At 60.5% G+C, this 14,349-nt stretch overlaps 2 protein-coding genes across 3 annotated transcripts; both read left to right on the forward strand.

Moving 5' to 3' along the window:
* The first annotated feature begins 96 nt into the window (after positions 1 to 96).
* Positions 97 to 10,515, forward strand: KIF18B (kinesin family member 18B). Of its 2 annotated transcripts, XM_036398853.2 has the most exons (11): positions 97 to 728; positions 2,416 to 2,914; positions 3,618 to 3,979; positions 5,332 to 5,486; positions 5,928 to 6,032; positions 6,267 to 6,377; positions 6,907 to 7,095; positions 7,168 to 7,344; positions 8,251 to 8,369; positions 8,614 to 9,125; positions 9,924 to 10,515. In XM_036398853.2, exons 2-11 carry the CDS (start codon positions 2,889 to 2,891, stop codon positions 10,511 to 10,513), a joined length of 2,346 nt encoding a protein of 781 aa, XP_036254746.1. In that variant the 5' UTR covers positions 97 to 728; positions 2,416 to 2,888; the 3' UTR covers positions 10,514 to 10,515. The 2 variants fall into 2 exon arrangements, with proteins under 2 accessions (XP_036254746.1, XP_036254745.1); XM_036398852.2 differs by lacking the exon at positions 97 to 728 and having other exon boundaries at positions 1,789 to 2,914.
* Positions 10,516 to 11,444: 929 nt separating this feature from the next.
* Positions 11,445 to 12,689, forward strand: FAM187A (family with sequence similarity 187 member A). The gene has a single exon (XM_036398637.1). It carries the CDS (start codon positions 11,445 to 11,447, stop codon positions 12,687 to 12,689), a length of 1,245 nt encoding a protein of 414 aa, XP_036254530.1.
* Positions 12,690 to 14,349: the final 1,660 nt, after the last annotated feature.

A 14,349-nucleotide genomic window follows, 5' to 3' on the forward strand; every position in this document is an offset into this window, starting at 1 on the left:
GCCGGGGCCGGGGCCGGGGCCGGGGCCGGGGCCGGGGCCGGGGCCGGGGCCGGGGCCGGGGCCGGGGCCGGATTTAGTGTTAGTGCACTGAGTGGGTACAGTGCGAAGTGTTTTGGGGCCCCAGAAGAGGCGCAGGCCGTGGCTGAAGGGGGCGGCAGGTCGTGAGGGGCTGAGCGGGCCCTGAGGGGACGGTGTCACCTCTATGGCCTGAATAGTTACAGGAGCGGCTTGGAGCCGGGGCGCCTCTCCCTGCCCTGGATCCCCTTCTTCCTGCCCTGGGATCCCCTTCCCCCCTTCCTGAGCACCGGCAGCATTCCCGAGGGAGCGGCTCCTTCCCCGGGGTTTGTGCCCAGCCCAGCCCGGCCCGGGAGCTCTTCCCTGGACGTGCCTCGGGAAGGAATCACCGCGCACCAAACACAGTGTCCAGCACACGGTACAGCCCAGGATTGTAAACATTTCATACTGCATTCTATAAAATGGTTAAAGAGCTCCAGGCTCGCTCCAGCCTGCCTCAGAGCCTGCTCCCTCGAACCCACAGCCCAGCCCTGTGCTCCATCCACTGCAGAACTGCAGCAAAATGCTGCACAATGGAGAGACTCAGAGCCGCTCTTAGAATTCGTGTGGAATCTGCTCAGGAAATTTTAACACTCTCCTTTTGTTTCCTCCCTGCTTCAAGGATGCCAGGTGAACTCATCCAGCAGCAGCAGTTGGGTGTTTGGAGAAGGAAGGTGGGCTGGGGTCAGCAAGTGTTCAGGAACCTTTCTGGCCATCCATCCATCCATCCATCCATCCATCCATCCATCCATCCATCCATCCATCCATCCAGAGCCCCTCTGGCAGTCACATTCCTGCCCCTCCAGACTGGGACTGAAGCCCCTTCACAGCAGCAGCTCCAGAGATTCCTCACCAGGAATTCCTCCATTGTTTTTAACAGGGCATTCCTGCTAATATAGTCAAAAGCAAAAGTTTCAAGGGATTTAACACTGCCCTGATACACATCATTATTGCAGGTACCAAGCAATAAAATTAAGGTCAACAGGGTTGCCATAGGCCAGAAAAGATTATCAATATAAAATCACAAAAAAAAAGTTGATTGTTCCCTCCATATCGACATACTGGGTCAGTCACCTGGTGCTGCAGTTGGATGTTTGGAGAAGGAAGGTGACCTGAGGTGCATCTGGGTCAGAAACTGTTCAGGAAACTTCCCTGTCACCCATCCTGGAGCTGCTCTGGCAGCTGCACTCCCTCCCCAGACTGCCCTGGGGGCCCTGTTGGTTCCCCCACACCCCATCCCACATTTGCTCCTGGTTTCCTCTCCAGCTCAGCCCCAGGGCTCCCAGAGAGCAGTCCCAGGCTCTGGCTCCTTTAAGGAATTTTATTGTGCTGCAGCAGCTCAGTAACAGCTTGAGATGGAGCCTCTGGGGCTCATCCCAACAAAGAACCTCCATCCCCTCCTGGCAGTGGGGTGTTCCTGCTGAGCCATCCTCTCCTGCTGTGTCCCAGTGCCCTGCCTGGCACTGCAGGGCCCTTTGGGTCAGTGCCAGCTCCTGCCCACTTGCTGGGGGCTCTGGCATTTCCCTGCAGCTCCCAGGGCAGCTGCCCCACCAGCTTTGTGCCCTAAATGTGCTCCTCAGCACGAGGGACCCTCACTGCACACCCCAAACTGTGACAGAGCAGCATCCCCAGGCACCCCAATCCCCATCCCCAGGCACCCCAATCCCCATCACAGAGACCCCAATCCCCATCCCCAGGCACCCCAATCCCCATCACAGAGACCCCAATCCCCATCCCAGGCACCCCAATCCCCATCCCCAGGCACCCCAATCCCCATCCCCAGACACCCCAATCCCCATCCCCAGGCACCCCAATCCCCATCCCCAGACACCCCAATCCCCAGAGACCCCAGTCCCCATCCCCAGACACCCCAATCCCCAGAGACCTCAATCCTTATCCCCAGAGACCCCAATCCCCATCCCCTGACACCCCAATCCCATCCCAGATACCCCAGTCCCTATCCCCTGACACCCCAATCCCCATCCCCTGACACCCAATTCCCATCCCCAGGCACCCCAATCCCCAGAGACCCCAATCCCCATCCCCAGGCACCCCAATCCCCAGAGACCCCAATCCCCATCCCCAGGCACCCCAATCCACAGCTGCACCCTCTGCCTGGAGCTGCCTTCATCCCCTTCAAAAATCCATCCTCATCCCCGAGCTGGGGGGACACGGCTGTGAGAGGGGGGTCAGGGACTGGCTGGATGCAGTGGCTCCCTGTCCTGGGGGAGGCTGGTGACAAGGATGTCCCTGAGGGCTCTGGGTGTCCCTGCAGTCCCTTCCTCACTGACACAGTGGCTCAAGGCCACCCTCAGCGCGTTCACAAAGGTGACACGAAGCTGCAGTGCTGGTGCCATCTAGGGGGATCTGGACAAGCTCGAGGAGTGGGACCAAGAGGACGCAGGGATGTTCGGTAAAGCCAAGGGAAGGGGCTGCACCAGCACAGAGTGGGAGAAGAGCTGAGAGTCCTGCAGAGAAGGACTGGGGGGTTCTGGTGGAGGAAAAGCTGCACCCGAGCCAAACACCAAACACATCCCGGGCTGCAGCAGGAGAGGAGCGGCCAGAGGAGGGCGAGGCAGGGGGTGCCGAGATCACCGCTCAGGGTCCAGCCAAAACCCAGCGTCAGTGACGCTGTCATTCCACGGCAATGAATCCTCGGGGGCTCCGTTGTTCCCGGCACGGCGCCATGGCCACCAGCGGCGCAAGTGACAACGTTCCAGGGCTGCCAGGCACCGGCGGATCCCGAGTGACAACGGCCGGGCTGTCCCCGCTCAGCCGCGCTCCGCTCTCGGCGTTCCCGGTGACCGGGGCTCTGCCTCGTCCCTTGCCCGGCCATGCCGACCCCAGGCGTGGGTGCTGGGTCAGTTCTGGGGGCCGGGACAGGGACACGGGGGTCTGCAGGGCTGTGGGATGGGGCTCTGAGGAGTGATAGGGGGGTGGAAAGAGTAATGAATACTGGAATGCTCTTCCCAGGGAGGTGGCACAATCACCATCTCTGGATGTGTTTAAAAAAGGACTGGACATGGTGCTATTGTCTAGGTGAGGTGTGAGGGCATGGGTTGGATTTGATGATCTTAGAGGTCTCTTCCAACCTCATTATTCTGTGATTCTGGGATTCTGGGATTCTGTGTTTATGTGATTCTGGGATTCTGTGTTTATGGGATTCTGGGATTCTGGGATTCTGTCGTGAGAGGGGCCGTGGGGGCCAAAAGAGGGGTAGGCTGAGAGGGCTGGAAGTGGGATGTTGGGCTGTGGGAGGGGGCTGTGTCTCAAAGGGATTTAGGGTCTTTGGAGAGTCTCTGGGGGTCCAGGGGAGCAGTAGGAGCATGAAGGGGGTTGTAGGGTCGTTTGGGATCCAAGGAGACACGAAGAGTGGCCAGGGTTTTGGAGAGGCTGTGGGAGTCTGAGGGAGTTCAGGCTCATGGGGAGCTCCAAAGGGGCACAGGACTGGCACAGGGAGGGGTGGGCACAGACCCTGAGGAGGGCGGAAGGCTCTGAGACCTCGCCCAGCCTGGGGATCTCTCTCCCCCACTGCACCCTACAGCTGAAATTATCCCCCCCAGACCACACGAGGACCGGGATCAGTGGATGGGGAGCCCCGAGCAGGCCGATGCCCCAGCCCCAGGTGCCTGTTGGGGGGCAGAGCCCCCGCCCCAGGAGGGCTCCGTGGCCGTGGTGCTGCGTGTGAGGCCCCCCAACCCCCGGGAGCGAGCTGCAGCCTCCATCCTGCACGTCCTGAACCAGCACGCCGTGCTCTTCACCTCCGAGGAGCCCGGCGGCACCGGCACCGGCCCCGGCCGCCGCCGCAGGAACCTCGAGTTTGAGTTCGACCACGTTTTTGGCGAGAGGGCCACGCAGGAGGAGGTGTTCCAGCACACCACGCTCCCTCTGCTGGACACGCTCCTCGCTGGCTACAACTGCTCCGGTGAGTCCTTCACACAGCCCTGATCCCTGCAGGAGCTCCTGCCCCATCCCCTCCCGGGCTGGGGGCGCTCAGGATTGGATTTGGAAGCCCCCGTGTGTCTTTGGGAATGGGGTGCCACAACCCCAAAATCACACAGCCTGAAGAGAGCTGGTTCCAGCAGTGCTCAGCACTCTGGGAATGGGGTGCAGAGGATGGATATGGGCGTTGGAGGAGAGAGATCCCTCCCCAGGGTCTGTGCCCACCCCTCCCTGTGCCAATCCCGGTGCCCCTTTGGAGCTCCCCATGAGCCTGAACTCCCTCAGACTCCCACAGCCTCTCCCCAAACCCTGGCCTCTCTTTGGGTCTCTTTGGACCCCATACGACCCTACAAACCCCTTCATGCTCCTACTGCTCCCCTGGACCCCCAGAGACTCCCCAAGGACCCTAAATCCCTTTGAGACACAGCCCCCTCCCACAGCCTGCCCTCCTCCCTGGGCAGGAGCTGGCCAGGCATTTTGAGAAAAAGGATTACTTGCTCTTGTGTGTCCTGGGTCAGGAAGGATGGGTAGAAATGTGGTGGATGCATGGAGAAAGAGCCCCTTGGCTTTGCCATCCCTTTCCAGGCTGGAATGGCTCCATAGAGCTGGGTCTGACAGGCTCTGGACAGCTCCCACAGCCCCGAGCTGCTGCTGCTGCAGCCCCAGAGCTGTTCCCAGCACTGCACATCACAGCAGCATTCCCAGGAGGAGCCCAGCACTCCCCGGGCTCTCCCTGCACCAGGAGCTCACACCAGGGGATGCTGTTCCAGCTCCCGGTGGTTCCTGAGAGCCACTGAAGGGCTGCCCCTGTCCCCAGGCCCCAGCACTGAGTGCTGCTCTTGGGAGAGGGCTGAAAATCCAGATCAGTGCGTCCCACCCTGATGGGGAGGCTTCAGAGGAGGTGCTGGAAGATGGGGGTGAAAGAGAGGAAACAGAAATGCCTCGTGGGGAGAGGGTCAGAGGTGACCTGAGCAAGGGAGCAGCACTCACCTGGAGACTCCTTCTGTCCCTGCTGCACTGGAGAGGCTGGAACCAGGGAGAAAAACTGCCCTGAGGAGCAGTGGGGAAAGTTAGGAGTTTTACCTTGTGTCTTATCTCTGTGGGAAGCAGATAAGCTCTCCTCTCTTCTCCTTCTCCTTCTCCTTCTCCTTCTCCTTCTCCTTCTCCTTCTCCTTCTCCTTCTCCTTCTCCTTCTCCTTCTCCTTCTCCTTCTCCTTCTCCTTCTCCTTCTCCTTCTCCTTCTCCTTCTCCTTCTCCTCCTCCTCCTCCTCCTCCTCCCTCTCCTCTCCTCTCCTGCTGTTTGATCATTTCACCTCCCATCCCTTCTCCCTCCAGTGTTTGCCTACGGTGCTTCAGGGGTTGGGAAGACCCACACCATGATGGGCACCAAGAGCACTCCTGGCATTGTGCACCTGGCCACGGTGGAGCTCTACAAGAGGCTCGAGGCCATGAAGGACAGGAGCTGTGAGGTCCTTGTCTCCTACCAGCAGGTTTGCTGTGGCTCAGTGTGTCCCCTCCTGCCTCAGGGTCCCCAGGGAAGAGATTTGGGGTTGATCCAGAGCCACACTCGGGGTACCTGCAGTGTCCCCTGCTGTGCCTGGGGACAGCCAGGCTGGGAGCAGGACCTGGAGGAGAGAACTGCTGCTGTTCCTCCCTCTCAGCTGGAGCTGGGGCTTTTCTCTCCCTTGCTGTGCTCCACAGAGCAGTGAGGGCCTCTTGGCTGGAAGGGCTGGAGAGGAGCAGGGTTGGGGGAAGTGCCCAGCAAAGCTCTGGGAGCTGGCCCTGCCTTCTGAGCCCCATCAGCTGCTCTGGTGGAATGAGGTGCCAGAGGTGGGGTCAGGGGGAACCCCTGGCTGTGCCAGATCCTGCAGGGGTACCCAGCTCCCTCCCAGAGAATGAAACCTCAGCCTGACCTCGATTTCCTGCTCCAGGTGTACAAGGAGCGTGTCTATGACCTGCTGAAGCCCCAGGGCCCTCTGAACATCTGGGAGCAGCCCGGGAAAGGAGTCGTGGCACAGGGCCTCTCCTTGCACCAGGTCTGGGCACAAGGAAGGCACAAGGGCTGGGACAGACTCATCTGCACCGGTGCTGGGAGCAGCTGGGAGCCCTGGGGACATGGCTGGGGAGGTCCCAGGTGCTCCTGGCTCCTGGCTGGCAGCAGAGGTGGCCCTGAGCTGCCAGGGCCCCACAGAGCTGCCACTGCCTGGGGCTGCTCAGCCTCGGGCTGCCCTGCCCAGGTGCTGACCCAGCCCCTGCCCCTTCTCCCCCAGCCCACGACACCAGAGCAGCTCCTGGACTTGTTGGCCAAAGGCAATAAAAACCGGGCCCAGCGTTCCACCAAGGCCAACGCCGCCTCCTCCCGCTCCCACGCCATCTTCCAGGTGAGGGCTGCTGCCTCTGCTGCAAATGGGGGTGGAAACAAACCTGCACACCTGGGCAGCCCCAGGGCTGTCCCCCCAGCCCTGAGCTGGGGATGTTGCTCCCCAGGGGCTCTGTTTTGTGCTCTCTGCTGCCTGGCTGCAAAGCTGCCCCTGGATTGCAGTTCCAGCCAGGTCCTTGCCCAGTTCCAGGGCTGTCGCTCCAACCTGAGCCTGCGGCCTCGCCCCTTGCTGCTGCCAGGGGAGCAGCCCAGGTGGAGCTGGGAAAGGGCAGCTTTTCCAGTCCCTCTGAGGACCTGCCCAGCCATACCCCTCTCTACCATCGAGTCTGGGAGGTGCTGATTGTTCCCATAGCTGTCCCTCCCTGCCACATCCCTTCCCTGGCTCTGCTCTTTGTGTCATCACCGGGTGTTTGGCTCATCCTTTCAACATGCCAAGTTCCTCTCCTCCCTCTGGATTTCCTGGCTCTTGCCCTGAAAGCACAGAGCCCAGAGCACCTGCGTGGAGCCATCTCAGCCCCCTCTGTCCCCAGATCCAGGTGAAGCACTGGGACCTCACCGGTGGGGAGCCACGCGTGGCCAAGCTGAGCTTCATCGACCTGGCGGGCTCGGAGCGAGCCTGGGACACGCCGGGCCGGGGAGAGGGGATGTGGGAGGGCACCAGCATCAACCGCTCCCTGCTGGCCTTCAAAAGCGTCGTCCGTGCTCTGGCCGGAGCCAAGGTGAGTCTGGTTCCCCGGGCCGGCTCCGGGATGGTGTCCCCACGGCCCGGAGCTGAGCGCTGTCTCGGACAGGGCGGGCAGTGCCATGTGCCGTTCCGGGACAGCAAACTGACGCTGCTGCTGAAGGATTCGCTGGTGGGCAGCTTCCGCAGCACCGTGATCGCTGCCGTGAGCCCCGCGGCGCCCGCCGGCCCCGACACCTACAGCACGCTGCGCTTCGCCAGCCGCGCCCGGCACGTCGTGCTGCCGGTGAGCACCGCGAGGGCCCCGCGGGCTCGGGAGCTGCCGCCTGCGGGCAGGAGGGGCCGTGGTGGGGTGCACTGGTGGGTGCTTTCCATATCCAGAGGGAATCTCCCAGCGCGGGGGTGCGCTGAGGGCAGGAGGTGCCGATGGAGGTGCAGCTGAGTGTGCCTGCGCTGCTGCTGAAGCTGCTCAGCCCACAGCCCGCGGCGCTTTTGCCAGGTCTCTGGGCACAGATCGTGTCCCCTGCGGCCACCCGGGTGTGGGAATCCATAAAATCAGAGGGGTTTGGGAAAGCTGCAAAAGGCAGGCCTCAGATACGGCAGAATTGTGAGTAGAGCTAAAGCAGCAGCCATGAGATAGATCAGCAGAAAAATTATTTAAACTGTAGAAAAAGCAAGGGTAAATGGAACAATAAGCCTGTGTATTAATGCTTGTCTGAATAGCTCTCTAAGCTGCAGAAAGTTTATCTAGCAAGATATTAGGAAGGTTAAAGCTTCATAATGGAGCTCTGTGCGTTGAGGCTTGCAAGCAGGTATTATTCGAAATAAGCAAGCATTGTTGTAACTAAAGCCACCTGTGCTTATGGTGATTGGATAGAACTACTGTCAATGTGCTTTTGCTTTGTGTGATTGCTCAAGAAGTTTATAAAGTGAGTTGGAACATTAAGTTTTTCGGCCTGCTGCCTGGAGTGTGAGCTGCTGGCATCTTCCCATTGTCATACCCATGGAATGAGACTGATGCTGAAACATAAACCAGCTCGAGGCACTTTCCCAGCAGCCCCATCCCATTCATGGTCTGTAAATAGCCCCTGCCGGCGTCACCAGGGGCCCTGGAGCCTGGAGGAGGCTGACGAGCAGCCCCGGAGATGGGTCTGTGCTGCACCGTTGTGTTTTAACCCCTGCCTGATCCCAGTCCCTGCAGGACCCCGGGGTGTCTCCCTGCAGCTCCAGAACAGCCTCCCCACCCAATCTGCAGTTCCAGACCAGGACACCAAGTCCCCTTCAGCAGGACCTGCAGGACCAGGAGCAGAAGTGAGTGTCCTTGTGTCCTCTCCATGTCCCACTCCTTCCTCTCAGCCTGGGCAGACCGGGCTGTCCATGGTTGGATGGATGTGGGACCACGGCTGTGCTTGGAGATGCTGGCCTGTCCCTGGGTCCCTTGTCACCCACAAGTGCACACACACCTCACAGCTCAGGCTCTCCAGGAGGGGATTTGCAGCTTGGCAATGTCCCATGTTCCAAGTTTGACACTCTTACTCCAAATCTCTACTCACAGCCTCTGCCCTGATGAAATTACTGAGAAGACAAAGGATGTGGAGGAGACCACAGGGCTGGAGGAGACCACAGGACTGGAGGAGACCACAGGGCTGGAGGAGCTCACAGGACTGGAGGAGACCACAGGGCTGGAGGAACCCAAAGATCTGGAGGAGACCACAGGGCTGGAGGAGACCACAGGGCTGGAGGAGACCACAGGACTGGAGGAGACCACAAGGCTGGAGGAGACCACAGGACTGGAGGAGACCACAGGGCTGGAGGAGACCACAGGACTGGAGGAGACCACAGGGCTGGAGGAGACCACAAGGCTGGAGGAGCCCAAAGATCTGGAGTCCACAGGGTTGGAGGAATCCATAAGGCCGGAGGAGTCCCCAGGGCCGGAGGAGCCCCCGGGGCTGGAGGAGTCCCCAGGGCTGGAGGAGTCCCCGGGGCTGGAGGAAGCTGCACTCCCCTGTTGCCTCGAAGAGCCCAGCGAGGCTGCCCCAGCCCCAGGAATGCAGCTGAGCTGTACAGGTGAGGATTTGGGATGGGGACAGTGAGGGTTGGCCCCTCTCCTGTGCCTCGATGGGGGCTGGAGGAGCCCGCGGTGGGCAGGGGGCAGGGGACGGGCGTGTCCCCAGTGTCACCAAGTGGCCTCGCTGTGCAGAGCGATCCGAGCTCGGTCTCCTCGGGAGGAGCCGGGAGCAGCCCGGGGCTCGGGGGGAGCTCAGCCCCTGTGTGCGAGGCAGCTCCCACGGGAGGGGCTGTCCCGGCCCCAGGAGCCCAAAGCAGCCGCTCTGAGCCGCGTTTCTCCCGTCTCCGTTCCTCCTCCCTGGTTCCCTTGCCCGAGCCAGCCGGGATGGAGCCTCAGCCGGCTCTGAGTAGGGCTGAGCTCTTCCTCCTCTTCCTCCTCATCCTCCGTGCCACGGCGCGGTCCTGGCGGGGCGCTGCGGTTCTGCAGAGCCCTGGGGAGTCCCTGGGAGCTCCCCTGGACCCTCCCGGACCCTCCGGAATTCTCCGGGACCTCCCAAACCCACTCGGGACCTCCCTGAACCTTCCAGGACCCCTCTGGACCCCCCTGGACCTTCCAGAACCCGGGGACAGCGCAGGCACTGCCCCGGGGCGCTGGCTGTGGGGCTGGCCCGGCGCCTGTGCTGGCTCTTTTCTTCGGGGCTGGATGTGCTTTGATGGAACAGCCGCGGGCAAAGGGCTCCTGCGGGGCTGGGAGGGCGGCTCTGCACTGAGCTGGGGGCACACGGGGTGCCCCGGGGGTTGGGGGTGCTCCCGAGCTGCAGACACGGAGGTGATTCTCTTTCTTGTCTGCTCTTTTAGCCGAGGCTCCTGTCACCATGCCAGACCACCCTGTGCCCAGCACGGCCCCGCAATGCAGCCAGGAGCTCTCTCCGTGCTCCACTCCCAAGCCCATCTCTGTCTGGCCGGTGAAGAGGATGCTCGAGTCGAGCAGCGATTCCCAATCAGAAAACTCCTGCGGCTCCCGAACACGGAGGAAGCGCCAGCGGGGCTGTAGGAAGGCAGAGCAGAGCTCCCCCGTGTCCCCGGAGCCCCGCTGTGCCAGCCGCCAGCCCTCCCCTCCGCCGGGCACCCAGAGCCCGGGCACCGCGGCACCAGCACGGACCCCCAGCCCCCTGCCCGGGCCGGCTCCAGAGCTGCTTCCCCCGAGCGCTGAGCAGCAGCAGCAGCAGCCAGAGCTCCGGGAAGCCTCCCCGAGCCCACCCCCCAGCTCCTCTCCCAGCGCCCAAACCCCCAAGGCCTCCAGCTCCTCCTCCAGCTCCCCGAGCATCCCCTCCTGTCCCGTGCCGCCCTTCTGGCCGTGGTTCCAGCAGCGTGCCGGCGTCTGTGCCCCCTCTGTTGGCTCAGTGCTGTATGTGTGTTTGCAGGTGATGAGTGGGTTTAGGAGATAGGTTATTGTGTTTTTAATAAATTGTTCTGTCCCAAACCCAAGGGCCAGCACGCAGCTGTTCTCTCCTGCCTCCTCCTCGTGTGGGGAGCCTGGAAAAGGTTCTGGCTCTGAGGCTGGGTTCTGTCCTCCTTCTCCATCATCCCAGGGCCTGTGGGTGCCTCTGCTGTGAGGGGCCTGGGCAGGGGGCCAGGGCTGGAGCCTGAGTGTCCCAGGGTGCAGGTGAGGGCTGTGGGGGCACATGGCCATAGCCATCCATGACAACATCCCAGTCAGGTGAGCTGTCCCTCTGTGTCACTGTCATTGCAGTGGGGTCATGGCCCTGCCACTGCACACTCACATTTCTAGTTCTTGTTTGTTCCCCATGCTGTGATTTTTTGTGTCCAGGCACTTCAGAGAGGGGATCAAGAAGCTGTGTGGGGTGTGAGAGGTTCCACCACAGCCACACACAGCACTGATGGGGTTTGCCCTGTGATTCTCATCTCAGGCCAAGGAACATCAGGCTGGCCTGGTCTCCTCCCCAGGAGGAAGCAATGGCACAAACCTTGCCACATTGGAACCCACCCCCCAAGCCTTCCCTCTCATCAGACTGGCCACAGCCCATGGTTGAAGGTTCTCTTTGACCTCATCATTAAAGCACAACCCAAAAATTCTCCGCCCCAAAAGCCAATACCTTCCCAATGGCACCAGCCATGAAGATGTTGATCTGCACTAGAGATCCCCTCTAAGTTCCCATCCAACTCAAACCATGATGAGATGTTGGGGATTCCACTGGCCCCAGCACAGCTCCGTTGTTGCCAGGCACATGGGTGACAACGCTCCAGAGCTGCTTTCAGAGAGGGTGACAAAGGCTGGGCTGTTCCAGGGCAGGATGCTCCCAGCAGATCCCTGCTTGGGCTGTGAGAGTTCTGCTGGGCCAGAGAGCACCCATAGTGATGGGGATGAGGCTGCTGGGAGCCACCATTCTCCTCTCCCTGCTGGATGTTCTCCAGGCCTTTGCCATTGAGAAGAAAGGGGATGTGTTCAAGAAGACGGCGTGTCCCGCCTTCCTGGTGTTCGAGAACGTCGCCTACCTGGCGGACATGACCTTCGAGCTGCCCTGCAAGTGCAAGCCCGAGGAGGCCTCCTCTGTGGTCTGGTACTTCCAGAAGAACCTGCACAGCCACGAAACCACGGTGCTGACAGACTTCAACGGCACCGTGATCGTGGATTCCAAGCAGGTGCGCGCGGGCAGCGACCTCCTGAAGCGCTTCAGCATCCGCCTGTTCAGCCTGATCGTGTTCCGAGCCCAGGTGAGGGACTCTGGCCATTACCTGTGCGGCACCAAGGAAGGGCTCTTCTTCTACGGCTACGACGTGGACGTGCAGCCCACCAGGAAAATCACCGTGGCTTTCCTGGATAAAGACCAGCACGTCCAAGAGGACCACAAAGAGAAGGAATTCACCCTGTTCACCACCTTCTGGGACTGGACGCGCTGCGACCGCTGCGGGGTGCGGGGCGAGCAGCGGCGGATCGGGCTCTGTTACGTGCAGAGTGCCCAGCTGAAGCCCCGCTACCGCACGGCGCTGCCCAACGTCAGCTCCTGCGGCTCCAGGGCCGTGCCCAAACCCTTCGGCCGCCTCATCCGCCTCCGCAGCTCCGAGGTGGCCGTCAGGAGCTGCCTGGCCCCTTGCCCGCAGAAGGAAGCCCCCGAGGAGGGCGTGCAGTCCATCTCCAACGTCGTTTACAAGCTGGGCGAGAAGCCGGAGCTGCCCCGTGTCCCCATGCAGTACCACAACCAGCCCCCCAAAACTGACCTGGTGATCTCGTGCCCGGGGGCGCGGCCGGAGCACGCCGTGGCCTGGGACAAGGGCTCCGTCCGGCTCTACCGCTCCCACTACCTGGTGGGGGTGAGGAAGGACATGAGGCTCTTCATCGACCACGGGAACCACCTGCACCTGCAGCGGCTGCGCAGGAGGGACAAAGCCACCTACTTCTGCTGGCGGGAGGGCGAGCTGGTGGCCGGCTTCCAGCTCACTGTCACCTTCGAGCCCCGGCGCCAGCGCAGCCCCAGCGACCCCGAGTCCATCTTCGTCATGAGGGCTGTGGGCATCAGCTTTGCTGTCGTTGTTGGCATCTTCTTCCTCGTCCACCTGTCCCACTGCAGATCTGAGGTGTTCAGGAAAGTGGCCAGGTTGTAGCAGCTCCACACTGGGACACCTTGGCTCACCCTCGTGCAGGAAATGTCCAATGTGAGGACCATTTTAGTTTCAACATTTGGTTCTGACTTTTTGAAGGGAAAGTGTTTTGGGTTTCTTTTTTAATAATCTGGCAATTTTTTTCAGAACTGTCTCGGTTTTTGAGGTGTTTTTAACAGCACAGAATTGGGAGTCAATATTTGTGCCTACCAGAATTATCTTACACATTCCCCAAAGGTGGTGGCATCTCTGCAGGGTTTCAGCAGGGAGCAGGATGTGACCTCCAGGTTCATCTCCTTTGTTTGAGGATGTGACTTGAGGATTTCAGCATTCCCAAGGGAAATCCTGCTGTCTGGGAGGGCTCTGTGAGTGCCAGCAATGCTCTGGCACTTCAACCTTGTCGATGATGGTGAGCCAAACACCTGGTGATGACATGAGAAGCAAAACCAGGGAGGGACAGAGCTATGGAAAACAATCTGCATCTCCCACACTCAGGATGGAGCAGGGTGCAGCTGGTTGGGTCCTTGAAGGGTAACAAAGCCCCAGCATGAGCTGGGAGGGGCTCACACACAGAGGCAGCTCCAGGCCTGGAGATTTTGCTACCAAACTCAGTCCCCAGACAGAGCCTGACAATGTCCCCATGGTGGCAGTGTCCCCAGGGTGGCACCAGCCAGGGCTGTGGGTGCAGGCCAGGGGGAGCACAGCCACCAAGACTCACCTGGCAGCACTGCCCCGTGCCTTCCCCTCTGAATCCCTAAAAATCTCCAGTAGAACCCAAAGTGCTTCCCCCACTGCCCTGTAACCCCCTCACCCCCCAGGATTAACCCCTGCAGTGCCAGAGGTGCTGGAAGCTGAGGGCTGCTCCTGTACCCTCTGCAGCCGCGGTTTGCTTGTTGGGAGGCAGAGCTGGCAGCAGGAAGGGCAGAATTCCAGCACAGCTCAGGGATTTGTGCAGGCAGGAATCCAGGAGCCACCAAGGAGCCCAGCTGGGAGCTGGCTGGAAAAGCATGAAGCCACCTGGGCTGCTCCCCTGGCAGCAGCACGGGCTGAAGTGACAGCCAGAGGCTCCGTCTGTGACAGCCCTGGAACTGGGCAAGGACCTGTCTGGAACTGAAATCCAGGGGCAGCTTTGCAGCCAGGCAGCAGAGAGCACATGAACAGAGCCCTTGGGGAGCAACATCCCTGTCACTCTTGTGCCAAGATTGAGGCAGGAACAGGCGAGAGGCAGGATGGTAGAAAAGGCAAAGAAGGTTTTATTCAAAAGAACCGCGCGGTTTTTATAGAGTGGTGCTATAGATTCTGTCTGTAGGAGTGTCAGGGGCTGGGATGGTGGGGATGGACAGAGATGAGAGATCTCTGCAGCCAGGTCTGGAACTTGGGGTTCATTGCAAAGGGCCTGGGTGCAGGGCCCTGCTGGGAGCTGCCAGGCACAGCTCAGAGCAGGGCTGAGAGAAGAGAGGGGGAGAGAGGATGAGAGGGTGAGAGAGTAAAAGTGTAAAACAGCGAGGTTCCCATTACAACACCTTGAATCTTCTGTGTTGAATATTCTGATTCTCACTCACCAATCTAATACAAGATACAAATCCTATAGCATTTCCATACAGCCTATAAGAATCATTACATTACCACACTGTGTTACATTTTAAACCCTAAAAACTCCTCT

The sequence above is a fragment of the Molothrus ater genome, chromosome 27, assembly GCF_012460135.2.
Source record: "Molothrus ater isolate BHLD 08-10-18 breed brown headed cowbird chromosome 27, BPBGC_Mater_1.1, whole genome shotgun sequence".
Lineage (NCBI taxonomy): Eukaryota > Metazoa > Chordata > Aves > Passeriformes > Icteridae > Molothrus > Molothrus ater.

What these genes read in the sequence shown, in the direction of transcription:
- KIF18B (XM_036398853.2), top strand. Translation starts at nt 2,889, where the DNA reads ATGCCGACCCCAGGCGTGGGTGCTGG. An exon ending in GTGCTCTGGCCGGAGCCAAG is followed by an intron (nt 7,096 to 7,167) that starts GTGAGTCTGGTT and finishes TGTCTCGGACAG; the next exon opens with GGCGGGCAGTGCCATGTGCC. An exon ending in AATGCAGCTGAGCTGTACAG is followed by an intron (nt 9,126 to 9,923) that starts GTGAGGATTTGG and finishes CTGCTCTTTTAG; the next exon opens with CCGAGGCTCCTGTCACCATG.
- FAM187A (XM_036398637.1), top strand. Translation starts at nt 11,445, where the DNA reads ATGGGGATGAGGCTGCTGGGAGCCACCATTCTCCTCTCCCTGCTGGAT.